General features: G+C 43.3%; 5 protein-coding genes across 5 annotated transcripts; 3 read left to right on the plus strand and 2 right to left on the minus strand.

Moving 5' to 3' along the window:
- Positions 1-2,552: 2,552 nt before the first annotated feature.
- Positions 2,553-4,038, minus strand: NECHADRAFT_55457 (uncharacterized protein; the record flags this gene model as incomplete). The annotated part of the gene is made up of 4 exons (XM_003044086.1): positions 2,553-3,045; positions 3,104-3,565; positions 3,626-3,804; positions 3,922-4,038. Coding segments are annotated over 4 exons (1,251 nt in total), but the record flags the coding sequence as incomplete, so codon positions are not given.
- A 1,611-nt stretch (positions 4,039-5,649) lies between these two features.
- On the minus strand, positions 5,650-7,452 carry NECHADRAFT_55460 (uncharacterized protein; the record flags this gene model as incomplete). Its single annotated transcript, XM_003044087.1, has 3 exons — positions 5,650-5,804; positions 5,855-7,053; positions 7,112-7,452. 3 exons carry the CDS (start codon positions 7,450-7,452, stop codon positions 5,650-5,652), a joined length of 1,695 nt encoding a protein of 564 aa, XP_003044133.1.
- A 423-nt stretch (positions 7,453-7,875) lies between these two features.
- Positions 7,876-9,579, plus strand: NECHADRAFT_55464 (uncharacterized protein; the record flags this gene model as incomplete). Its single annotated transcript, XM_003044079.1, has 5 exons — positions 7,876-7,908; positions 7,958-8,058; positions 8,123-8,458; positions 8,509-9,149; positions 9,206-9,579. 5 exons carry the CDS (start codon positions 7,876-7,878, stop codon positions 9,577-9,579), a joined length of 1,485 nt encoding a protein of 494 aa, XP_003044125.1.
- A 10,939-nt stretch (positions 9,580-20,518) lies between these two features.
- On the plus strand, positions 20,519-21,667 carry NECHADRAFT_55462 (uncharacterized protein; the record flags this gene model as incomplete). The annotated part of the gene is made up of 1 exon (XM_003044080.1): positions 20,519-21,667. A coding segment is annotated over one exon (1,149 nt), but the record flags the coding sequence as incomplete, so codon positions are not given.
- A 4,366-nt stretch (positions 21,668-26,033) lies between these two features.
- Positions 26,034-27,005, plus strand: NECHADRAFT_55455 (uncharacterized protein; the record flags this gene model as incomplete). The annotated part of the gene is made up of 1 exon (XM_003044081.1): positions 26,034-27,005. A coding segment is annotated over one exon (972 nt), but the record flags the coding sequence as incomplete, so codon positions are not given.
- Between the last annotated feature and the right edge of the window lie 509 nt (positions 27,006-27,514).

Genomic DNA, 27,514 nt, shown 5'->3' on the forward strand with positions numbered 1-27,514 from the left:
TTTATTAATATATTTTATAAGATTAATATATTAATCTTTAATATTATTTTATATTAAATTATATTTATTAAATACCTTAATATAGCGCTAAATCTTAATATAATTAAAGAAAATATTTATTAATAGGTTAATATAAATTAAGTAATAAAATATAAGATTATAAGTAAAGTTCTAATATTATTAAGCGGCGCCTAATAGCTTTTTAAGAATCTAAGCGATAAATTAGAGATATAAAGCTAAGAAATTAACTTAGAGAACTTATAATATTATAATATTAGGTATAATAATTATAATAAATATAAATAGCTAGGTTAGACTTAGTAATATAAATAAGGTAATAATTTATATAGATCTTAGCGAGGTAGCTAAAATAAAGGTAATTACTTAGCTAATACTTAATAAAGCTAATAGCGAGATTAAAAGTATAATAAGTCTTAAGGATTTAAGTAATAATATTAAGGGTAAATATTATAAAGTAAAAGCTAATATATTATTAAGGGGATATAAAAGCTAAAAAGAATCTTATAAGAGAAAATAAGATATTATTATAATAAGAGAAATTAAAATAAAAATATAATAAATAATAGACTTAATTTATCTTAATATATATTAATAAGCTAAAATAAAAATAATTATTTTTCAATATTTAATAATATTAAAGAATTAATAAAATATTTTTTTAATTTTTTATATTATAATAAAAAGAAAAAGAAATATAATTTAAGTATAAAAAGTAATATATTAAAGGGCTTTTATTATAGCTTTATCTATAATTTAAAGGCTTTAAGAAAATTCTTTAAAGCTATTTTAATATACTTAAAGATCTTAGGGACTAAGATCTCTAGAGAGGAGGTAATTATAAGGATATAAGGCGGCTATTAAAGTTGCTGATTAATTAGGAAAACCCTAGCTAAATATTATATATTACTATATATAGTAAAGGCTCTTAAAATCTCTATAGCTAAGCTATTATAAAAGGCTCGGTAAGTTAAAGTCTTATATATAATAGAGACCTACCTTCTATCTATAGTTTTACTTTAATCTAGCTATTAAGGCCTATTATCTTATAATAAAGAGCTTATTAATATATTAAAGCTATATCCTAAAATTACTCTCTAGCGGTGCTTAGTATTTTTATTTAATAAGGTTATAATAAATAGGTTAGTAAGGTAGGTATATCTAGCTCGCTAGGGGGTAAGCCTTATTGAGTAATTTGAGTTATATAGAGAAGTAAAGCTATTATACTTTAAGAAGCTAAGCGACTAATAGTATTCCGCTTTCCTAGTAGAGGGCAGTAATAGATATTATCTTCTAGATAGGTAAGATAATTCTTATAGATTAATTTATAGCCTCAGTTATTCTCTAGATAAGATATTAGTTACTCGATGGTATATCTTTAGATAGTTAGCTCCACCGCGGCCGGCTTATGCCCGGGTACTACGCCTCGGCGCCGTAGAGAAGCACTGGCTCGACGCATGCTCTGACGGCGCTTCGCACGGGGGAACTCGCTGTGCTCAGAGAAGAACCAACCCTGTAGGGTATCACGTGTACGATAAACAGAAGACTCGGCAATGCTATATCCCAAAACGAAACAGTCAATCGTGTCAAAGCGATTGGAGACTGTATCTCATTACTTGGCAAAACGACAATGCCAGACGGTCTCGAAAGCTCAGAACCCAGTATCATTACCGTTTTCAAAGCCGTGGACGGGATCATTTGTGGATAATAAGGAACGTGCTTGCTGCGACGGCTGGCAGAAGCTAGAGCGACCCAGCGGGATCATCACCACTCTTCACTATGATATATTTAGAAGCTGCTGTGTTGATTATGTAAAGCTTTACCCTCCTCGAAAGATTTAATACTGATTCTTGGGAGGGGAGACGTTGGAAGATAAGATAACAAAAGCCTAGGATTAGTGACGGCAAGCATCCTGGAATATTCAGATATAGCTATTTATATTTACTGTCTAGTCACTAAGGGTATAGAAATGGCTGCTAGGTCTAACTATTTAGTTGATATGCGTCAAACTGTGGATATGTAAATAGGGGAATTTCTCAAGTGGTTCTTATTTGGTCGCAGGTGTCACTATCCTTCTGAGATTTGGTGTGGGGAGTGCGCTCCAGTTCTGCCTTTTTACCCAGAAGTATTCAAGGAATATGTACGTAATGAGTTCAGATGTTGAGCTTACTCCCTAAATAGTTACCAATATGAGAGTAGCTCGTAGGGTCGCTCAGGTTCTGCCATGTGTGCCCCCTTGTCCAGCGAGAAATTTCTTAGCATCCGCTGTTGTCAACGTTTCCCCTTAGTTCCTTTGCACCTACAAACAACGACAAGGTTCAATCTCCTCTTTGTTCAGTTTCGCATTAAGAATGCTTCAACTTCTCGACTCGACGGCAAACGCCATCGGCGGTACACCTCTCGTGCGGTTGTTGTACTATAAGCATCGGGACAAGATGGACTTTGATATCTATGCCAAATCTAGTTTACCAAGGTACCAAGCAACGAGATACGTGCCAGAAACATGTCGCTACTGCATCCCGGCAAATCTCCATTTAGGCCTTTCCTGCCTCCTGCTCGGCCTGGTTACGCCTGACACCCTTGTAGAACTGCCTCTCATTGAAGACATGAATATCATCGCCAGCCAGAACCTTTCCTTCAGCCCTGGCCTTGAGGATCTCACGCCGAATCCTCATCACATCGTACTCGGTGTTCCTGGTCAGCCACCACGTCCAGAGGTTGCCAAACAAGGCCACAATGGTGAAGGCGCCAGCAATGGCAAAGCTGTTCTTGTATCGGTTGTAGGCCCACTTTGAAGGAAACAACTGAGGTCCGACGATGACGCCGACCTGGGCGATGCCAGACTGGAAGGCCAGCGTGAAGGCTGCCGCGGTCGATCCGGACAGGGTCGCCGATCGCCACGCCCAAAAGATGAGATAGTAGCCGTTAAAGAAGGCGTTGCTAAGGATACAGGCAATGTATATGCCAACGCGATCAGATACGGTAAAGAAGACGATGAAGCAAGCGACCATGCCGGCCAGGAGGACTCTGAGTCTTGATGTCAGCTGCTAGAGTCTGGGAAAAGGGGGGCAGAGGAGAGGCATACATGGCACCAGCCGGACGGACAAAGTAAGCCCTCCCAATGAGCCACGCCGCAACAAGAACAGAAAATATGGCAGCCGCAGACGGGGGAATGTTTAACAGCTGGTTCTCGGGGAGCCCGGTGAAGCCCATGCTGGTGATGATGGTGGGCAGGTACCACATGAGCGCGTAGCATCCAATGTTGACGCTGGCCTGAGAGACGAGAAAGGCCCAAATCAAAGGACTGCGAAGGGTAGCCACAATCTCCTTGCCAGAGAAGACCGGGTCGCTGGTGACGGGTGCGTTCTCAGGGAGCCTGGCCTCAACGAACTCCTGTTCTCGCTCCGACAGGAAGCGCCCCGAGCGAGGAGACTTGGGGTAGTCAGGCAACCTCCAGAAGACGATAGCAGAAAACAGGACGGTCGCGATACCCTCAAGGAGGTAGACCCACCGCCAGGCGCTGAGGCCCTGGAGCCCGTTCATGTAGCTGATGCCGTAGCACAGCAGGGCGCCGATGATGCCAGAGGCGTTGACAAACGAGTACAACCAGGTGACGGGCTTGCCCATCTCGTCGGTGCGATACCAGCTCGAGAGCTGCGCCATGACCCCAGGGAACATGCCCGCCTCGAACATGCCGAGGAGGAAGCGCATGGCGTACAGTTGGTGCCGGTTCTGCGCCGCCGCCTGGCAGGCCGTGATGAAACCCCACATGAGGAAGATGCGGGACTGCCAGACGTGAGGGCTGAAGCGCTTGAGAAGGAGGTTGCTGGGCACTTCAAAGAGGATAAACGAGATCTGTCTAGTCGTTAGCATTTGGCCCCTGGTCCGGTTCAGCTGACATACCCCGTAGATGGATCCGACCCAGTTGTACTGATCAGACGTCATTTTGAGCTCAGTCATGATGTTTCGTGGCTCTCCAAGCTGCAGAACCCTGACATTTGACGCATTTGTCTGGTCGATCTGGACAATGTGGTGGTCAGCATGGTTGAGGCCGACTCCTCGGGGAGACTTGCCTGCTTGATCATGTACATGAACCCGATGAGCAATAGAAACTGCTTGTCGACCTTTCTCATGATTTGCTTCTCCTCTTGGGCAGTAAACGAAGCTAGAAAGGCAGCCCTGGCCTCGGGATCATCGCGCACGCCCGCCGTGTCAGCTCGCGCAACTGTGGCATTGGCACCCTCCTTTGTGCCAGTCGTCGCCTGGCCGCCATTGGCCGAGGACTTTTCGTCGTCAATAGTTTCAACAACTGTCATATTGTCCCTTTGCTGATCGATACCTGCATTGATGGGGAACTGGTCCAGATTGGGGTGTGCTACCTTGATACTTGTAGTTCCTGCAGAGTCAGCGCCAAGTCGAAGCCGCACCGTAGTTCAGAGGGGTTCACTCGGACGATAAACTTGACACCGAGGCTGTTGCTCATATGTTGCTTGGAATTGCGACATCGTTGGCTGCTGGGGTCGGAGCTCTTAGTAGGATGAGCCATTGTGGACATGGACCGACTATCGACTTGGCACATCCACTGGGTCTTCCAGGACCTGATGTTCGCCCTTCGGTTGGCTTACAGATGCTACCGAGGTGTTAGTTCCCGACCGTTCCGGGTCTTCAAGTCCAGTGAGCCTGGAGCAGTTCCTCCCGGATGTGGTGAGTCGATACTCTACGGTAAAAGCTTAGGCGCTACTGTCTATCCCCACGCGGACCAGGGACCGAGTGTGGCATAGCTTGCTTGCTCGGATGCCAGAGGCGTGTCTTGCTGGCTGGGTTATACGCGTCTAGAATGACGTGCTTCGAGACGAAAGAAGCGAGCAGGCTAAGTAGTGTTGGTAGTTAATCTAGGATCCACAGGGGCGACTGATACATGGGCACCCGGATGCCCAAATAGCCTTGGGCACCCGGGCTGGGTACCCAATAATATTGGTTCTTGAGTACCCACTTTACCCACTCCATTACTCTGCGCCTGGCCTTCATAAATGGTGAAGTTGCTATAATAGCACTAATAGCACCGTCTGATACTGCAGGATCCCAATTATTATTGTCCCGAGCTGGGTTTACTATTTATCTTAAGCATTTCGGTGGACATCGAAGATATGAGAGAAAATTCTGTGCCAAGAGATTAACGAGATATTGTAAATCCTCAACGTGATCGAGAATAGCGCTGCGATGAGGAATCCGCTTATAAGCGGGAGCTGCTCTTTACTTCAATGTGCGCGAACGTTATATAGAAGGTGAAGTAAGGCAAATTCATATGTTAGAGACTACTTTCGTTATTGTAGCCGCGTCATCTTAACTTCTAATTTTATCAAAATCTCATAACCATAAAAATCTATTCAATATATAGCGTTAAGGAATATGTACTAATAGGCGCTGACATAATTTGGGCACCCGGGTGCGCCATTCTGTTTGGGCATCCGGGTGCCCACGTATCAGTCGCCTGGAGCCAGGATGCTCTCAAGACCATCGTCATTGGTCACGGGGGCGCTTGTCATTCCGTAGAGGCAGGGTGTCAGGGGCAGCAGCAAAGAATGACATCTCTGGACCATCGGAAGGGCGTATCGTATTGATCCACCTAGACTAGAGATCCACGTGCCCAAGGTTGCGGATAAGATCATAGTAGAACTCCGCCATCTTCAGGTTGGCTCCCATTCGGATGCGCTCATTGACGGCATGGTAATCGACCATGTCTCCTGGAAGCAGCGGCAGCCAGCGATATATACTAGGAGAGAGATCTTGACCAAAGTTAGCATTCCAGTCTCTCGGTGTAGGCTCGCATACTCACCGAGATAATGTCGTGTATCTGTATTCCCCATCATGACATCGCCGAAGGGCACGACCAACCCGTCGTCGGCGGCGAAGGAGTGACGGATTGTTCCCGCTAGTACATCCCAAGCCGCACCATGGGTTGGTGCCTGTGGAGTAACGGGAAACTTTTCTGAGGCTGTCAAGGTCAGTGTTCCGTTATCGCCTGCTCCGTTATACCCGACCCTGGACAACGTCGCTTCGAGCTCCGCTCTGTTAGTCAGGGCCCCCTGATACTCTTGGTCATCCTCATACGCGGTGACAGTAAGCCCATATTTGTGAACCACACCGCTGATATCTTCGAGGACGGCCTGAAGAATCTTGGCAATGCTGTCGTGAGGAGCCACCCGGAAATTGGCCCCAAGCGTGACGGCCTCGGGCAACGCATTGATCTTGAGGCCGCCCTGGATAGTGGTCACGGCGACTGAGCTCGTGACAGAGTAGCGAGAGAAGGCATCTCTCAATGACAGCTCCGTCGCAAGCCTGCCCAAGTCGCCGCTCCTCACATGCCGGAATAGCTCAGGGTCTGACTCGGGCGAGTACTCCATCTGACAGACCAGGCGGCTGTACACTGGGCTCTCGGTGGTGACTCGAGGCTCATAGACGTGTGCTTCAAGAGCAGTGACTATCTCGGCCACGATGCCGATGCCGCTGTGTGGAAGTGGTGTGGAACTGTGGCCGCCACGAACCCTGAGGTCAAATGTGACATCGACATGGCCCTTTTCCAAGACGCCGACAGGTGCGTACCGGGTGCCGTCTTCAAATGGCGAGATCCCACCGGTGCCCTCATCGAGGATCAGGGCGAGTCCATTGTGGCCGTACTGACTAAGGAGATACTTGGCAATGGACCCAGCCCCCCGGTACCCGGAGCACTCTTCGTCAAAGCCAAACGCCAAGATGATGGATCTCCGCGGGGTCCACTCCGATATGGAAGCGAGAGCCTCGACGGCGGATAGAAGCCCCGTTAGAGAGGCCTTGTCGTCTGCGGAGCCGCGACCCCAGAGCCACTCGCCGTCAAACGTGGCGTTGAAGGGCGGGTGAGTCCAGGCGCATGGGTCGCCGGCTGGGACCACGTCTTGATGCGCCGTCAATAGGGCGGGCTGGAGCGATGGGTCGGACCCTTGAATGGTGTAGACTAGGCCGAAGGTGTTGACCTTGTCCAGTCGGGCACGTCCATGTCTGCGCCGTCTGTGTTAGTCGTCGACCGGAGAGGGATGAGGAAGTTGTATGTACTCACACGGCGGGATACGTCTCTTGGAGCACCTCGTGAAGACGGTGAAAGCGGTTCCAGCGCGGGTCCGTGTCAAAGTCGCCGAGGTCATCGTAGCACACCGTCGGCACACGTACAATGGCTTGATGGCGTCGCACTTGGGTCTCCAACGCTTCGGCCCCGGAGAAGACGGTGGCTCCTGAAGGCAGGCCATCATCGGGCGGCTCAAGGACTGGAGGAAGAAGGCATGTGGGAGGGCCAGCCGGGGTCTCACCCACATAGCCAAGGCCCTTTTGGTCGGGGTTCGTTGGGAGCCCGAAAGCTCCGAGAATGGTGGCGAGGAGAACGAGTTTCCGTACAAGCGACATTGTAATCCAGGAGATACTGTTGACTGGAGATGAAAGGCTTGCCCCGGAGCACGTTTGCAAAATATAGAAAAGCCGCCAAACCGCAGCAGGGCATGTACATGAGAGCGCTGGTGGATCTATCATCTGGATCACGCAATCGAGTGTGGAGCCGTGATGTGGTATCGACTCCTCCATGGCAGCCTCTCAGGCGATGTCGCCATTTGCCAAGAGCGGGTCGGCTCAAGAAGGATCTTCTCAATTTCAGTTGTAAAAGCACCTTGGCTCCGTCCCCCTGCTCTTTTCCGTTCTCGTACCTCGTCTTAGCAAACTATGCCAGACACCAGTTCTCATCGGGCCTCGCGGCCACCCAGCGAGACCTCTCGACTTCTCGAGAACAACACGGCCAATAACGATGAAGCTGCTCCGACGGACAGAGGTGCAAGAATGCATCTCCTGCTTCCTGCTGTGGGTGTCGGGGTATGGTCTGCCACTGCCCGCATTTGGTCTCGAGACTAACAACAACTAGATGTTCATGGTGGCTCTCGACCAGCTGCTAGTCATTACCTCATACACAAAGATTGGCAGTGAACTCAAGGCGTTGAACAACACCAGCTGGATAGCTACCGCGTAAATCTCACTTTGCTTGCTTGGCTGACCAATGACCATGTTCTCAGGCTGATGTCCGGTACAGCTACTTTCTCGCCTTGACCATCTTTCAGCCCCTATACGGAAGGCTGAGCGACATTTTCGGCCGCAAGGAATGCCTCTTGTTCGCTTACAGCGTCTTTGGACTTGGATGTCTAGGATGCGGCCTGGCTCATGACATGGCCCAGCTGTGCATTGCACGAGCTGTCGCCGGCGTCGGTGGTGGCGGAGTCAATGCCGTGGTATCTATCCTGCTGAGCGACCTGGTCCCTCTGAGAGATCGCGGTATCTATCAAGGATACATCAACGTTATCTGGGGAATTGGCACGTCTCTGGGTGCTCCGCTAGGCGGGTTGCTTGCTGACTCGATTGGATGGCGATGGTACAGGTTCAAGTTCTCACCAGATGTCATAAACTAACCGGCTTTTCCAGGTCCTTTCTCGTACAAGTTCCCATGTGCCTTGTAGCATGGGCTCTTGTCTACTTTTTTCTCCATGTCCCCAGCAGGTCAAGCCACTACTGGCTTCAAAAGGTTCGACAGATAGATTTCCTCGGCGCCCTCACCCTGGCCCTCGCCGGGGTGTCTCTCCTTTCCGGACTCGATGCAGGTTCCAACCTAGGCTGGTCAAACCTCTTATCGGTTATCCCACTGTCTCTTACGCCAGTGTTCTTCGCAGCTTTTATCTATGTCGAGGTCAGGATTGCCAGCCACCCATTCGCTCCGGGACATGTCATTTTCGACCCCAACCTCTTCTTCTGCTACCTAACCAACTTTTTCGGAATGGCTGGTCAGATGGCCATCTTCCTCTATATCCCGCTGTATTTCCAGGCTGTCCAGAGAATCAGCGCTGCACGGAGCGGCACTCTGATGACCCCGGCGACTGTGGCCGTCATAGTTTCCTCCGTGGCTGGCGGGTGGATGATCAGACACTATGGCAGATTCTACTTGCCGACCGTCTTGAGCTTCGGGCTGCTGCTCTCTTCGATAATTCCTCTGGCCTTATCTGTCTGGCAAAAATCAACTGTCGGTATTGTCGTCGGCCTCGTCATGGCGGCTTTTGGGATTGGATCCGGTAAGGGAGATAATCTAGACACACTCTCATGGATACTAACTTGTATTGCCACCCAGGCATCACCACGACGCTAGTGGGACTTCTCTCCAATGCCGCTACAGAGGACACGGCTGTCGCAGTTGCTTGCTCCTATCTTTTCCGTTCTCTAGGGTCGAGCATAGGGATAAGCGTAACATCTGCAGTCCAACAACAGGTCATCCGATCCCTTCTGGAGGCGAGTCTCGGAGGCGATCACGACGGCGCCAGCGAGATAGAGAAGAAGGTTCGGCAGAGCCTCAACTATATCAACGAGCTGCCACCTGATATTGCAGATCTGGTGCGGTCACTATATCGGATAGGAACTCTGAGTGCCACTGTGCCCACGGCGGCATTCCTAGCAGCAGCCTTCTTGGCGTCTTTATGGATCAAAGACAAGGCACTTAAAAAGTAGATGCTGTTGTCTTGTAGTCGAGAAACCGTCAATCATCTTCGACTTTCTCAGGGCCGTGTCGTCAAGCCCAAACACCCCCATACCTCCTACGTGATAAAAACAAGAACCAGTGAGATAATAGACCAAACTCAAGGAGCCACTACCAATGCACTATTTTCCATATCTATAGTGTCGCCTGAGTTTTCCGTTGCTTTCACACCTACACCCGTTGCTATCGCATTCGCACTAGTTGCCATCATGTCTACGCCAGCTACTATAATAGCCTTCATAGGGTGCGCTATTAAACCTATCGTCCACGTAAATATCGCGCCGCTAAGGGGGCTCGTAATAATACCGCTAAAGTTTTTTATTATCTTATAGGTTCTATTCTTAGGAAATTTACCTAGCTCATAGAATTTAGTTAACTTATTACTAGGCAGCGAATGGGATTAGTGACGTAGGAGAAGAGGTTAAGGGGCAACTCGGGTGGAAGACGAACGAGAGGCGAAGAGATTCGGGGTACTACGTTCAAAAGCTATCTGTGCATTCGTTAGATGAGTCGGAGTATGGGAGGTGTGTGCTTACCTCTTGTGGAATGATGAAGGGGACCGTGTCATGCGAACACATCACCGGCTCTGAGATCGCGGTCGGCATGCGGCGCAGTCAGTCCCTGATGGGTCTGCACTCCATACCATGGCGATCGACATGCGTGTCTTTGGATGGAGCTGCGTAGTTCTTACATCCCTCGCATCGGCGTTGACTGGGATGCTAATCAGGTTGCTTGCTCAAATGCCGGCTGAGACGTTGCAGAAGTGTTGGTAAGTTAAGTCAGGGGGTTGCGAACCCCCCCTGCTTCGTGACCCCCCCGGTCTCTGGAGCCAAGGTAAGGTATACCGATTGGCTTCGATCGGAGAGACAAAATATCGAGGTTTAACTGCCAACCGAATTAATCCATTGACCAGGGGGGGTCACGAAGCAGGGGGGGTTCGCAACCCCCGACTTAACTTAGTGAAGCAGCTGTGGAAGATTCTTTGGAAGCGGCCTCAGGCAGCAACGTCTGTGCCGGATTTCGGTGCGGGGAGACCTCACAGGACAGGAATTGCCGCCGGAAAACGACGAACCGCGGGAGCTAGGCATGTCGCCGCAAGACGACAGCTCCTCGGACGCCGACTCTCACTCGAGCAATTATAGTTAACAGTAGCCATAGCCCTTAAGGCCAAGAATGATCATTATCTGTTCCCATGAGTGTAGAAGATTTGTATTCGTGGGAACACCGTGATTCAGTCGGAGGCTGATCTGCATCCAGTGTTGCGAATAATATGGCAATATCAGTGTGGTCTCTAGGGTTGGGGTTAAGGCCGTCGTTTAAGTCTTTGTGAAAATTCTTAGGTTAGCTAAAGAGTAAGATAAAAATTCGCAATAAATTAACTATATAAATTTAGGCAATAAAATTTAGATTAATAAATAGTAATAATCGTATTATATTAGGTGTAATTAAGATCTATATCCTTTTATTATTTGAATGTATTTTATAGCTAATTAAAGGCGTAAAATCTGGGGTTAATAATAGCAGGTTGGCCTAAGCGTCCTAGAGGGTATATATATATGGTATCTATGATATATATATGATATATAGTTACCCTTGTTCCTAAAGAAGAGACTACCTAATAGAATTATATCTTAGGCGTTATAATATCCCTGCTTAGTTTCTACGGATTAATATAATAAAGCCTTAGGCGTTATAATATCCCTATTAGGGTATATCTTATATCCCCTGATATTATATTATTAGGTTAGATCTCTAATAGAAAGATATAGCGACTTATTACCCCTATATCTATCTTAATATCTCGCCTATGGATTAATCTATTAATATCTAGGTTATAATAAAGAATATTATCTCTAAATTATATATAATATTTATAACTAAATTTGCCGTATCTATAAAGTGTTATAATATTATTATTATATATTTTTGCTGATCTTAGATAATAATATTGCCTTATTACCCTATGTTCTTCTAGGCCTTCGCCGACTAAAGCTGTTCTAAGAGAATCATGCTAAAATCCGTAAGAATAGCTAACCTGACCTCTATTTGTATTTCGGATTCTATAACCGCTATTGCTTATTCTTTCCCTTACCGAGGAAATAAACCCTAGTTAGTACTAATTACCTTATAAGCTAGCTATGCCCCCTTATAAAATATAGGGGCTTAGAGAATAAGAAAAAGAAAGAAAATATAAGGTAGAAAGGCTAGCGGGAAGTAATTACTATTTATATTAAAATAAATAAATAAATAAATAAAAAAATAAGGAAGAAATAAGAACCGGTAGTAGTAATAAGGTCTTGGATACTATGGACTAGGGAATTTATTCCTCTCGTATTATTATATATTATAAATAATGGCTTGGCTCCCTGTGCACTCTTAGCTCAGGAGAGAAGAGATCGCATGCGCGAGCGTGTGAGATAATATTGCCTCTGAAACCTTTAATAAAACTAAGTATAATATATTTAAGAATATTCTTATGACCTAAATATTTATCTAGTTAATAACCCCTTATTGCTAATACCTAGCTCGTATGCTATTATTATAGGTATATCCTTAACTTAGACTCGGCTGCTAAAGCTATACCTCTTTCTAGTTTCCCCTTTCCTAATTATTATCTATATTCTCTCTGTGAAGTGGCGATTTAATGCTTGGATCTATTACCCTAGATTAGCCGGATACTGCGAACTAGGATGATACTACCTTAGACCTGGCCGATAGACTATTGCTGCTATCCTAATAGGGCCTAAGGCTTATTAAGCGGCTAACTTCGCTAATAATCTCGCTAAATAGAATAGGCTTTATAGCTATGGCATATATAGTGGTTGTCGAGATGGATCTGCGAATGGAAGCGTTATTATCGTCATCGGAACTATCGATTCGGCCGATAGAATAGACTCGGCCGATAGAATAGTAGAGACGTTAAAGCCCTAGACTTGCCGAGATAATACCTCCGTTGATGCTAGAGGAAGATGTAAGGGTGTAACTGACTGTCTAGTAGGATAAAGGATTCTAAGAGTCGCCGCCTATTATCGAGTTTTCTGTATTAGATATACGCGATAGCCTAGTGGTTTTTGACCCCGAATCTGGTTCTGAACCTGGGTTTGAGTTGGTGTCTCTTCCCTTGTTACCTATTGATCTCTCTGCTCGTGTCCCCGAAGGCTCCCTATGCGACGCCGAGTACGTATCGTCATAGCCGACGACCCTACCATCTATTATAATCAGGGGTTAGCTAACCCCAGGTTTTTTTATATAGGCGTTTAGCGCGGCGCTATTACCTCACCTATAAAGCCTAGGTTTTTTTTACTATTAACCTTAGGTTTCTAGAAAATAAGGTTCCTATTATTGCATAAACTTAAAACTTAGTAAGGAGATAAAAGACTATATAATTAATTAATCCTAGCTAATAAAATATTAATAAGATATTTTATTATTAAGATATTAATTTAACCCTAAGATTTAAGATATTTTAAAGTAATTTACCCTTACTTAATCTATGCCTATTTTATCTTAGCCTATTTAGATTAATTATTAATTATATTCTACTTAGGGTAAGGGTTATTTAACTTAGGGTTAAGATTTACTTAGTATTTAAGAGCTATTATCTTACTCTAACCCTTAATCTTTTCTAAGACCTCTTTTTATTCCCCTAAAATAGAGTATTTTATTTATATCTTAATTATCTTATTTCTTACCTATAAAATATATTAAGTTATTATTCTTAGTGATTAGATCTAATAGTACCTAAAATATCTTCCTTATAATATTATATAAGTAGAGGTTAAGTTAGTAATAAAATAGGTATAATTATTTAATTATATTTAAAATATTAAAGGCCTTAATTAATTGCCTTATTTTATTCCCCTTAGGCTTTTAATCCCTAAGCTTAGAGAACTAAGAAAAAATAGCTTTAAGTATATATTTAGCGCTAACTATTATTAAGTCTATTATAGCCTTATAGAACTCTACTAATATCTATGCTTAGTATATTAATAGTCTAATTAAAGGGGCTAGGCCGGAAGGCTACTTAAGGCCATAGCTTAAATTATTATATCGCTATTTTCTTCTTAGCTATAATATTCTAGAGTATTTTATTAGCGGCTCTTCTAGAAAAGTTACTATAATAAATATTTTAAGGTCGATATATAGTAATTTATTATAAAGCTATCTAATTAGATAGATCTCTTTATAGTATTCTAGGCCTAGGCCCTCTCTATTTATTAGAAAGAAGTTAGCCTTATAGAGTAGTTAGACTAATTTATATAGCTATAGTTATAGCTAGATTAGCTTAACTTAATTAATTACCTCTATAATTTTATTAATTAAAAGGTCTTTCTATAAGGATTAATTTCCCTTATTATTAATCTAAGCTCTATTATATTAGATAATATTAATAACCTTAGCTTTATCTTTATATTATAGGTACTTAACTAATTAATCTAAGAGGCATAGGGCCTATTTTATTAATAAGAGATTCTATATATAGCCTAGTTTAAAGTTAATTAATTTAATACTAATATAGCTAATTAAAAGCCTTTTAGCTATAACTATAAATAAGAGACTAAATAGAGATATACTTAGGTAATTAAGTAATTTATGCTCTATACTCTACGCTGCCTTAAGCTTAATAACCTTATTAAATAATTATTATTTAAGGTTAATAATAAGTAAAAGAAGGTATATAATAGCTTAATAGAGATTTCCAATAATATAGAAGACTATTAGAAGTAATCCTAAGGGGATCTATCTAATTAATAAGTTATTAAGATATTTAATTAGCTTAAGGAAATAACTCTTAGGTTCTTTATATCTCTATTTTATTAATATATTAAAGATACTAAATATAATTATCTTATAGTCTTTTTTCTTATTATCCTTAGTATTACCCCTAATAATATATAATATAGCTTTAATATATTTATTTTATAGCTCTCTATAATTATATTAATCTCGCGATTTTTTATCCTTATAGAAGCCTATTTAATTAAATATAAGGAAATTAATTAAAAAGTAGCTAATAATCTAAGCACTATAGCTATATAGGAATCTACCCTTAATATCCTTAAGCTTATTAAGTATTATATATTATAATATATATTTAATAATATATTAGAGTTAAAAGCTATTTTAATATAATTTATTTTTCGGCTTTATAGCTATAGAATTACTATAAAGGCTAACTTTATATCTCTTAGCTCTCTAATATAGGATAGCCTTAATATTATTTATAAGGGAATCTACCTATTACTCTAAAACCTATCTACCTTATAGTAATCTATTATTAATATTACCTAGCTTACCTTATTCTAAGATTTTCTCTTTTAATAAGATTATTTATTACTAGATAATTAGTTAGCTTTCTTATTACCTATTCTATAGGACTTTATCTAAGATAATACCTAAGAGGAGACTTTAGGCTATTTTTTCCTTAAGAGCCTATATTAAGTTATTAGCGAGAGTATAAGGACTTAGGCTATAGCCTATATCTAGAATTAACTAGAGCTAAGAGCCTAATAGTATAAGGGAAATAAGTGGCCTAATACGGCGCTAGATAGCTAGGTACTCTCTATATATATAGAATTAATTAATTAGATACTTAAGTATCTTATTATATTTATTTACCTCGGGGGTAGGCTTTTAGCGAGGAATATAGAGATTCTTATACTCCGCTACTATAATATAATACTAAGTAATATCTATAATATCTTTATTAATTATAATATAGTTATATTTATTACTAATATCTATAAGGGCCTTTTATATTCTTAGTAACTATAAGTTATTTATTAGTTTTTTCCTTAAGAGGTTAATATATTATTAGTATATTACCTTTAGCTAGTATTATTATTCGCCGAGGTAGCCCTTATTAATATACCTTCTAATTAAGTATAGATATTCTTATTTTTCTTTTAGGAGATTAAGGGTTTAGCTAAAATAGATAACCCTAATAGATTATATATATATAAGGTAATTAATTAAATACTCTAAGGTCTTAGATTAGAACTTAGGTACCCTTAGTATATAGAAAAATAGTAAGCCCGCTTATAGGTAATAAATAATTCGCCGTAAATTATTAGCCTATTACCTAGGAATTTTATTCTAGCCTAAATATCTTAAATACTTTAATAATAAGGTATAATTATTAGGGTTAAGATACTTAATATTAGTTTATAAAGGTATATCGCTATAGTAATTAGCTATCGCTTTATCTAAGATATATCTATTATAAGCTAAGGCTTTTATAATAAGATTAATAATAATAATAATAATAATAAAATATCTAATTAGGATAATATTAATAAGAAGGATATTATTATAAATAAGTAGACTAGCTATATAGCTTAGATATCTAGTATAATATATAGTAGGGGTCTCTAAGAAGCTAACTTTAAGACTTATTAGCGCCGTGAGAGCTTCTAATAGCTTAGCTAATAATAGTATTACCTACTTAGTTTCCCTTTTATATTTTATATCTTATCGCTAGCTATATTATCTAATTCTAAATAATTAAGAGCCTATATTTATATTGAATAATTCTAAGAGCTCTAAGTTATTTATTAAAAATAGCTTTATAGGGTTAATTTAGCTCTTAAGCTTAAGATATTATTAGGTAATAATATTACCTTCCGCACTAAGTAAGACCTAATTATATAGGCGATTATATAAAATAAGAGCCTAATTATCGCTATTATACCTACTAATAGTAATAAGAGTCTACTCTTTTAGCTATTAGCGGCGAGTTACCTAGGCAAGGTTATAATTATTATTATATTATTTATATCTCTATAGGGTAACCTATATAATTATATAAGGGAAATAAATATTATAGCGGCTTAATAGTAATCTAATTAGATAGTTAGAAATATTAGGATTATCTTTATAACCTTAGAGACTATACTTATTAAGTATTTCTTAATATACCTTAATATACTCTAATCTTAGGCCTAATTAGACCATATTATTATTAATAAATACTATATTATCCTCGAGGGTAACTTAAAGTTCTAGCTAAAGCTATATAAGCTTAGTCTCTTAGCCTAGCGCGGTATATAGATAATCTACTTAATAGTAATATTAGTTATCGCCGATAAGCCTCCTTTCTTTTATCTTATTAATTATAATTAAAAAGACGCTATAGTCTTTTATAATCCTATAAGCTAGCCTAATATTAGATATAATATTATTAATATTAATATATATAATAATAATAATAAATAAGACTTAATTATAAGTATTATAAGGGCGCTAATTAATTAGAAGCTTAGTATATATATTAGCTTAGCTAAGGCTATTATATATTATATAAGTAGGAATATAATAGAGGGGCTTATAAGAGACCTAGGATATAATATATATTATAATAATCCTTATATTACTAATAATAAGGCATAATAACTAAGGGAATAAATATAAGGTAATAAACGCGACTTATATTAGCATAGCTAGGTTATTATAATAATTAATATTCTTAGCCTAGGTATTAATATCCCTAATATTAAGGTTATTATTTACCTCGAGATACCTTAGAGGATTATAGATTATAGCTAATAGAATAGGTAAGCCAACCGAGATAGCTTATTAAGCGAGGTAATTATTATTATAACTCAATATAAGCTTATTAACTAGAGATTTAATTAATTTATTAACTTAGCTAGCTAGGCTTTTTTTTTTATTAATTAATACTACTATATCGCGCTTAATATAATACTTAACGGGTAATAAGACTAATCCTCCTATAAATATATAAAAAAGAGATATAATTATTACCTTACTTATCTGCCTTAATATAAGCCTAAGGGCTAATTCTATAGGGAAGATAAGTAAGATAAGGATCTCTAGCTATAATAAATAGTAATATAGTCTACTCGCGATAAAATCACTACTTAGGCTAGGGATTAATAGGTAAAATTTAATAGCTTTAAGTAATATCTCTAAAGGTAATAACTTAAAAGATATATCTATTACTAGCTATTTAATACTAGGCTATCTAATTATAACCTAAAGAAATATATTATTATATCTAGCTATATTAAATATAAGCTTCTATAGAGTTACCTATAGGCCCTATCCTTAAAGAAGTTCTTATAGTAAAGAAAGAAAATTAAAGATTTTAGGGCTTACTTCTAGTATATATTACTATAAGAGTTTTATCGCTACTAAGAAAAAGACTTAGATAATAATTAGTAGTAAAGGATAAATACCTAATACTAATATCTAAGTATTATCTTTATTACCTTTACCTATATATTAAGCTAGTATAATAATTATATAGGTAAGATAATTTAGGAGGAAAGGTATCTTAGCTAAGTTCCCATAGCGGGTAATATAAGAGATAAGTATTTTTAGCTCTAGGCTTAGCTAAGGGAGAAGATTAAATAGGCTTAAATTAACTTAATTTAATTATATTATATCTACTTTAAAATTAAGGAAAAGATATTATATTAAATAAGAAGGGAAAAAGTAAATAAAATAGAAATAAGGACTTTTTAATAAGTAAAAATAATATACTTAAGATTTTAGAAAAATACCTTTAAATACTAATAAGATACTTCTAAGAATTAAACCTAGGTCTATCCCTTAGTTAGAGAGATTACTTTAATTACTAAGCTAAAATACCTTTTATTCTTAAAGTTATTATATATAATATTACTAAGGCATATAAGACTATATTACTATAAGTAATTTATATAGAGAGATAAGATATAAGGCTTATATATATTTTATTTACTATACTTTATTATTTATCTTAATATATTTTTCCTCTTTTACTTACTCGGTCCCTATAAGACTTTCTCCTTTAGCCTAGCTAGCCTTCCCTAACCCCCTCTCGCTATAGCTTATTTATTATCTATAATTAAATCTAATATAATTATATCTATTAGCCTAGATAAAGGCTTCTTAGGGGTATTATACTCTACCTATAAACCCCGGTTAATATATAATTAGCTTAGGCGAGGTAAGAGCTAATATAGTAGTATTAAGTTAGGGGATAGATAGGTTATCTTATAGATAAGAAATATAGTATTAAGGTTAGGGGCTAGGAAAATATAGAAATTATTAAAATTTATTATTATATTAATATAATTAGCCTTAATAAATTATATATTGCCTTAGTATATGGCGAAGTATTTATGCTTAAAGAGACTAACTAATATATATAAGGTATATATATTAATGAGATTATTATGCGCTAACTTTATATCTATTTCTATATTATTATCTTATATCTCTATATATTTACCCCCCGAGATATTAAGCTTATTTAATAATATATAAGATTATATTATAGTAAGATAGCTATAGGACTTAATTATATATTATTAGTGCTTAGTTAGGTCTCTCTAGGGTATAAATAATTAATCTTAGTAATAAAAGCTAATAATATTTATTAGGGTTATATTAATATTATCTACCTTAATAGTCTTAAAGGGGATAATATCTCTAAGGTCTTTCCTAGGGATACTAACTAGGTTATATATTAAGCTCGTAAGTATCTAGTATACTAAGGGACTATACTCTTAGCTAAAAGGCTATATTATTATAGGAAGGCTAAATATATTATAATTATATAATAGCCCTAGCGTTATATATATCTCCCGGGTAATAGCGCACTCTTAGCGGAAATAAGGCTCTCTCTTACCCTATAGTATATCTATAGATACCTAGTTCTTCTTAATAGTATTAAGGATAAAGCTAACCTAATATTAATAAGCTTTATAAGAAATAAGACTTATAATAAAGTACTTATACTAAAGGTACTCCCTTACCTTCTTAATACTATTAAAACTAAGCCTAATATTATAGTCTACCTAATTAGCCCCCGGGGCGAGAAATAGGTTTAGATCCTTATTATCTTAGCTATTAGACTAGACCTTAATACCCCTACTCAAGAATGCACGCCAGAAACGCATTGCGTTTCCCGTTTCGGACCAATCACCGTCTAGCATTTCCGCCCCGTATTTCCCCCTCTAGAAACGCACTGCGTTTCTCATAGAGCGCCAATAAAAGTAGAAAACCCAAAACGCGAAACGCGTCGCGTTTCCGTCGTCTGACCCCTGTTGAATTTATTGCCTTCGCTGCTCCAGAACTAAACAACAACATTTATCATCATCCACTATATTCGCATACCTATCCTCTCTCTATGTAATAGCTCCTTAGCTTCTATCTATTCGTTCTATCTATTATATAAGTCTGGTCGCAATGGCGCGCTTCTTTATCGACGAGAATGGGACTGTCTAGCCAGAGCAACATAGCTATCCCACTCTATCCCCGGCGAAGCTGCAGAAGCTCGAGACGCTCAGTCTTTATTACAATCTGCCAGAAATAGCCATCATATGTACTAAGTGCGGCTTCGCTCTTAGCCCTAAACGTGCATCGGAGCATCCTGGCAAGAAGCACGGCATTGCTAAGTCTGCTCGACATGGTCTCAAGCCCCTCTTGTCCTCGCTGAATCTCCCAGATCCAGACAGCTTGGCCCCTAGATCCGATGGATCACGACCCCACCCTTACCTGACGGTGCAGGTGGCCTCTTCCTGTAGGCACTGTGGTCTTCGCTCCGCTAGCGAGAAGGTTCTGGCGGATCATCTCAAGGCCGAACACCGCGACAAGTTAGAGCTCGCAACCCGAAAGCAAACCCGGCGGCACCAGCTGCGAGATCATATCCAGCAAGGTGTTTTGTTCCAGAGCTGGACGTTTAACAATACCAGAAGGTCATGGCTCGTCGTCGCCGACGGCCACTTTGGCGGCAGGTCTGTACCTAGCAGCCTCCTTCTGCAGGCCAGTCCTGATCCTATCAGACAGCTTGCCCAAAAACTGTTTGCAGAGGAACATGCCCGTCTGGAGAATCAACAGAGCCGCCATCAGAGATCGCCTACGGGCGAGAAATTGACCTCTTCTGCCCTCCAGACCAACTGGATGCGGCGCACAGGCTGGGAAACGATACTCAAAGATGCGCGTCACGATATTCTTGTCTCGCTCGCGGAGCTACCCGAACGTGGGACTAACCGCCCTAAGCCGCTAGGTGTCCTCGGAGGGGAGGTCATTTACAGCCTGGCGCGAGATGAACGAAGATTGGTGTCGATGGTGGCAGCATTGGATCGCCTCCTCGACCAATGCGGCGAGACAGTCCGGGGAACTGATGTCTGCCTAAGAAGGTGGCTTCGCGGCAGGTTTCCAGACCGCCCGTTTAAGGCGCCCTTCGAGCTGGTTACCAAGCCATCTTCCGAGAAGGTCTACCGAAAAGAATTGAAGCGCTTTGTCTGCTTCTGGCTTCGACTATTCCGTTTATTGCCGGTAGTCACACGAGAAGTCACAGGCCGAAGATTGAATAAACATCAGTTTAGAGCTCTTCGTGAGCTTTGGGTGGACGATATCTGGAGGTCTGAGGAACCTATCGATGCGGACACTGGTGATAGTAAGGGTGAAGGGCAGAATGGTGAGGAGGACGAGGACGATAGCGAGGATGAGAGTGAAGATGAAGATGAAGATGAAGATCATGAAGATGAAGGTAATGATGAGTATAAAGGGGAGCAACAAGACGAAAACAAAGATAGTGGCCAAAGGAGTATGGCTGCGGATACAGGCGATCAGTTCGACGCCGAGACAACTTGCACTTGGTCTTCAGATGGCCAGGAGCACCACCCCCAAGACCCCGCCGCCGATATCTTACTACGCTTTTGCTACTCTGCTATTACTGAAGACTTCGAGGACGGTGTTGCGAGTTCGACGATGCTGGTTTTCTTCAGTGCCGTGCGCGGGTTGTCGACCCCTGACGGCGACGAATATCTCCAGCCTCACCGGTTCACCCCTATCCTGGCGAGACTCATATACTGCTCCCGGCTGGTCTTTCTCGAAGCAGTACTCCCGCGTTTCTCACGAAGTTACGGTGGCATTGCGCGTCGGCCGCGTCAGGGGCTGCTGCGAAGACTCAACGCGGACCGACGAGAGTATATGTGCGATGGCACACTATCGCCCATGGGAGAGTTCCTGAGTCTCCTATCGTACGGAAATGCCCTTCGGCGGTCTCAGGGGTCGACCTTCCGCTTTCACTGGAGCGATGACGGCGAGGTGCTCTCCTGGGATGGCAACCAACAACTGTCGATGTCAAACTTCCGCGGCCTAGCTCATGAGGTACTGCGTTCGGCCACTTCATCCTGCTCTCGTTTGATGTATGACTGGGAGCCTGAGCATGGCGATCTCTCGCAGATCCGGGATAGGCTATCGATGACAACACCGGGCTACTCCTTCGTATCTGACCCTGCCAACAAGCTAATGGATGCCCATCTCGAACTGCTCCTGAGGGCATGTATCTCTCCGATCGACGGTCTGCTTCGGGCACGGGGCAAAGACCAGAGTACCTGGGATATTAGAGCTGCTCGGTCCTACCTGGAGGCGCATGATGATTTCTTAAGAGTACTTATGGTGCTCTGCAACATTGACGGCGGTCAGTGTGCGCGAATCTCGGAGTTATTAACACTAGAGTGCTTCAATACCTCATCAAGAGAGCGAGGGGTTTGCATATGGGGCGCAAAGATGTTCTCAATTATCCGACACCATAAGGCTCGACTGGCGACTAACAATGAGTTCTATGTTATACGTTTCTTCTCCCCACTGGTCTCTCGGCTCGTATTCCAGTATCTCGTCTATATACGGCCAGTCGCATTAGCAATACTGCGCAAGTGTTTCCACCAGGAGTCTACCGAAGCACTTCTCTTCTCGCCGCTCTCGCAAATAGGCGTAAAACCAACATCCTGGACCGCCTCAACATTCACCAGAGAGCTTCGACGTCATTGTAATACCGCCTCAGGCATCCCGTCCGGCATTGGCGTCCAGTTATATCGCCAAATCTCAATTGCTATTACAGAACGACATGTACGTGCCGCTGCTGTACGCTTTAATAGATTTGATGATACCACCAGGACGGCGGCGCATGAAGTGGCTTATGCGTGGCAGAGTGGACACAGGCCCATGCAACGGCATACAACCTACGGTCTCGACGGTGCCTACCCAGACCATCTTCAACCCGCACTACTCCAAGCCTATAGCCGGGTTTCAGCAAGCTGGCATGCCTTCTTGTGGGAAGAAGGTGGCAGAACTAGCTATATCTCTGTGGGGCCCGAGCCCGGCGAATTGGAACGTTCAATCGCCGCCAGTGACAGCATCGCACCATCTCAAAAGCGGCCATTTATGTCTGATTCTGCGGAATCACCATTGGGTCACAAACGACTGCGATTAGGAATTGACCCGTTATCTGCGAATGATCCCGTGGCGGCCGGAGTGGTATCGCGGTCTGCTAGTGAAGACTTATTGGCTGTTCGAGTCGACGAAGACACCGTTTCGCATACTTATGACGATATGCCGAGCTCACCGCCCGAGAGGCAGACAGATGAAGCTGAGCCCGCGCAGGACGACACACCACCAACAATCGGGCCATTCGTTCACCTCATGCAATTGAATCTGGTTATATGCCTCGACTGCAAGACAGCTGTCTTAGCCAAGCAGGTCAAGGCACATCTTCGCGATCCCCTTCATCGCCAGCATTTTACGCAGAAGCAACGCCGGGATATCAGTGACCGGATTGTCGAGATACCAGATATCATGAAGGATTCGGTTGACTTGCAGCGCTGGGTATTTCCACCCCCAGATACAGAGCCAATTCCATATATTGAACCGCCACTGCATGGGGGGCTAGGCTGCAATTCTTGTCAATACGTTGGGCGAGATCTTCGCCGAATACGAGAACATTGGCGGATAGAACATGGCAGTACGGATGAGGAGAATAGTGCGGCAGATTTAAGCGGGCTAGACCCAGAATCGCAACTATGGAGGGGTAATGTAAAATATCAGCGAATATTTAAGCGTGGCTATAAAAGTTCATGGTTCGAGGTTGGCCGGATAAATAATTAGAAATTTAAGAATTTAACCTTTTTGCCTTATGTATTGACTACTATCTATAAGGCATTAAGCATTTATTTATAGTAAGCCCATAGTAGAGTTATTACATCAGAGCTCATATGCCGGAATAGATAAATAGCTCCGTCAATTGCAGGATTAGGTCCACCAGAGAAAAGGCAATGGCATCCGGAGCCAAGAGGCAGGGCGCATTGATGGGGAGAATGACTTTACGGCGCCGAATCCATGGCTTCGCCGGCTTGGTTCTGCTCTTCACTTGAAGGAATTTAGCGGGAAAAAGGACTTTCTGAGGGACTTGATCTCTATGGAATACGAAGTCGATCCGAATGACCCGGACGAGTCAGACGACGCTCAGCTTAGGTTCATACACATCGCATTTGATCGAATGGTTAACCACGCCAGAGCCGTCATTACTCCCGAAAATGTCTCTTGGAATGCTCTGTTCGAGGTCAACCGCAAGGAACTTATCAAGGAGAGGAGCAAGCCATTTCATTTCCGGTTCAAGCCCGAGACTCAGAGACGATACACGCTCGTGGTCAAACAACTACTTGCTTATATCGTTCGCTGTATGTCTTTCGATGACAAGGCAGATCGGCCACCGTTCAAGCTAAGCAGGAGACAGCAGAATACATACGATACGATGATGGAGCACGCAGACGACTTGACCGACGCTTGGAAGGACCATGGCGGTGACCCAGAGGCTCCAGAAGTATCCAAGCTTCTTGATTTGCTTGAAAATGACGTTTTGGAGCTTTATATATCCGTTCTTGATCATTTCACCAAGGACACGGAGTATGACAGCGTTCTCGTCAGCTTCTTGACGGTTCTGAGCGTCCGTGCGGATGGCACTTGGGAGGGCTACGCAAATTTCACCCCCAAGCTTTCCGCAATCATGGCAATATCCCGTCTCTGTATCGTCAAGTACGCAGTTGATCAGCGAGCCAAGACCATCAAGCAAAAAATGCAGCAGGGCCAGGGCCGAGAAGAGGCAGAGGAGAACAGTCCGAGTAACTTTGCGCTCATATCCGAGATGACTCGCCGGTTTATGGTCGGAGGAGGAGAAGGATGGGAAACAACGCCAACACAGTTCATCATCCGACTCCGAAACTTTGGCATGGCTGCACACAACAATACGGCATCCCAAGGCTCGGTAAGCTGGGATAAGGAACACATCGTCTTCAAGGGCATCCGGCTTAGTGTTCTTGACGTACAGGCCATGATGAGAATGGCCGTCCACCAGCTGGAAGACGTACTATACAAGGACTTGCTGTTTTGCAAAGAGTTTTCAGATCAGTCTCCGACTGAGCTTGGCTTACCCAAGATCCCGTGGGACGAGCTCTTGGACAACGCTGCTGACGAAACGATTGGTCATTCATTTGTCGACAAACTCTTCCAGCATGATGGAGGCGCAAGCAAAGGCTGGGTCGTTCGAAAGATATTGCAGGACGATAGCTTGAGGGCTACGTGGGTTAAATCGGTGGGTGATGGCGATGGTGGCATAGAGTTAAATGCAAAGGCGGCATATCGATATGGTCTCCAGGTGGAGAAAGCTTTGGAGTTGTTGCTGTTTCTGGCGCAGCTGAGTGGCGGGTTTCCCCCAAGGGCATATGAACTTCTCACGATTCGACACCGCAACACAGCCAACGGAGGAATCCGGAACATTTTGATTGACCAGGGGCTCGTTATGATCGTCACGGGTGTACATAAAGGCTTCTCGACGTCTGGAAGGCTCAAGATCATTCATCGGTTCTTACCGCGGGAGGTTGGCACTCCGCTGGTGTACTTCTTGTGGCTTGTTTTGCTGTTCTGGGAGGATGTCCAGGCAAATGTATGGGACCGGTCTAGCTTTGACGCTGGTTTATGGGCTACCGAAGGTACACCGGAGAGCAGTGGCCCGCAGGACAACGAGCAACCCGACGGCACTGCAGAGGCTAGTCAAGAACAAGCTAGCCAGGCTGGGGAGGGCGGGCAAGGCGCTTGGAAGCTAGGACCCGGGGAGCACTGGACGTCACCGCGCTTGGCACGCATCATCCGAAGGCTTGGTGTTGCAGCGTGTGGGCAGAAGCTCAACATCAGCAGCTGGAGGCACATATCAACTGCGATCGGACGACGATACTTCCGGAATGCATCCACAGCCCACACGAGACTACTGCGGGAAGCAGACTCCGACGACAGCGACAGCGATAGCGATGATGATGGGGATAGTCCGTATGATCTGCAAGCTGGTCACGGGTCCAAGATCGCAGGCTTGATCTACGGAAGACTCGTAACCGAGGGAGCTTTCGAGACCAACGAGCGCCGAGTCAACTTTCGATATATCAGTGAAGAGTGGCATCGGCTGCTAGGATTTCCGTCTGCGATGGGAGGGTTCGGCGAGGTTCTCAAGCCGGGCCGTAAGCGGAAGAATGCATCCGTACACCACGAAGCACTTCAAGAGCTGCAGTTGAAGAGATAGAAGCTACGCCGCCGGATCAATATCGACCGTGAACTCACTCGTCTCTACGGAGAGCAGGCTACATTCAGGGGCGTGCAGCGAGAGGCGATCGAAGCGATCATGATGAACAAGAGCCCAATCGTGGTGGTGATGGGAACGGGTGGCGGGAAGAGCTTGGGGTTCATGCTGCCGGCGGCGAGCTGCCCAGGCGGCGTGACTGTGGTCGTAGTTCCGTTGGTATCGCTACAGGGCGACTTGATGGAACGTTGCCGGAAGATGAAGATACCATGTGCCGAGTGGCGCAGTGATCAATCCCCAGGGGCGGCGTCGCTTGTTTTCGTCACGCCCGAGTCGGCAATGACCAAGCGGTTCCACGACTACGTGGAAGGGCTTCGAGTGATGGCGCAACTCGACGGATTTGTGTTTGATGAGGCTCATACCATCTTGGAGGGCACGCGGGACTTCCGACCGAGGCTGAGAGAGCTTGGACGGCTAGCACTGGTGGGGGTACAGATGGTATATCTGACGGCAACATTGCCACCAAGCAAGGAGAAGGAGTTTTTTGAGCTGATCAATGCGCGACCAGAGGATGTGACCATGATCAGAACCAGCACGACACGCTCGAACGTCGCATATAGCGTTCAGACGCTAGCAGCAGCAACCCCCGAAGAGGCCAGCGAGGCGGTTACGACAAGGGTCCGAGAGATTCTGGATCAGAAACTCGAGGAGTATCCATGGCCGGCGAAGATGATTGTATACTGCAACACAGTCATGGCAACTGATGCTCTTGCGACTGAGCTAAACTGCGATGCTTACCACCGAGATGTTGATACTCGAGATGGCAAGGCGGAGAGGCTACGGGCTTGGATGAGTGGGATGGAGCGAGAGCGATATGGCGGAGGGCGGGTGATTATAGCTACTAACGCGCTCGGGTTGGGAATCGACGTCCCAGATATTCGAGTGGTGATGCATGTGGAGATGCCATTTGAGATGGCAGATTACGCGCAGCAGAGCGGACGAGCTGGGAGAGACGGTAAGCAGAGTGAAGCGATAGTAGTGCGGGTGGCAGTCGAGGGGCAGGCAAGGAGAGCAACAGGGTTTGGGGGTTACGGGTCCGTGGAAGACTTCGTCAGCGGGAGGGTGTGCAGACGTGTGGTCTTGGACTCGGAGATGGACGGGCGTGTTGATCGGGATAGCTGCGAGGAAGGGGAGGAGTGGTGCGACGTATGCCGGGCCGCTGGCGAGGAAGCTGAGCTGGAAGATCTAGAGGTGAGCGAAGAGGATGAGGAGGTGGATGTGAGGGAGCAGGAAATTAACGTACGGCTGATTCGAAGCTGGGTGACGAACAGGGCCATGAGCGAAGCAAGGGAGGTTGAACTATTCAAAGAGAGACTCCAGGAGCGGTTATTTGGTGGCTGCATGTTTTGCTATCGGCTAGATCTGGTTGGTAACAGCGCGGACCATACCATAATGGACTGCGAGATGGCACGGACTAGTGGGGGGTTAGAGAGGAGGATTTTTGATATGGGGCTTCGGATGCAAAGTTATTTGAGGAGGGAAGGAGT

Source organism: Fusarium vanettenii, assembly GCF_000151355.1.
Source record: "Fusarium vanettenii 77-13-4 chromosome 15 genomic scaffold NECHAsca_25_chr15_3_0, whole genome shotgun sequence".
NCBI lineage: Eukaryota > Fungi > Ascomycota > Sordariomycetes > Hypocreales > Nectriaceae > Fusarium > Fusarium vanettenii.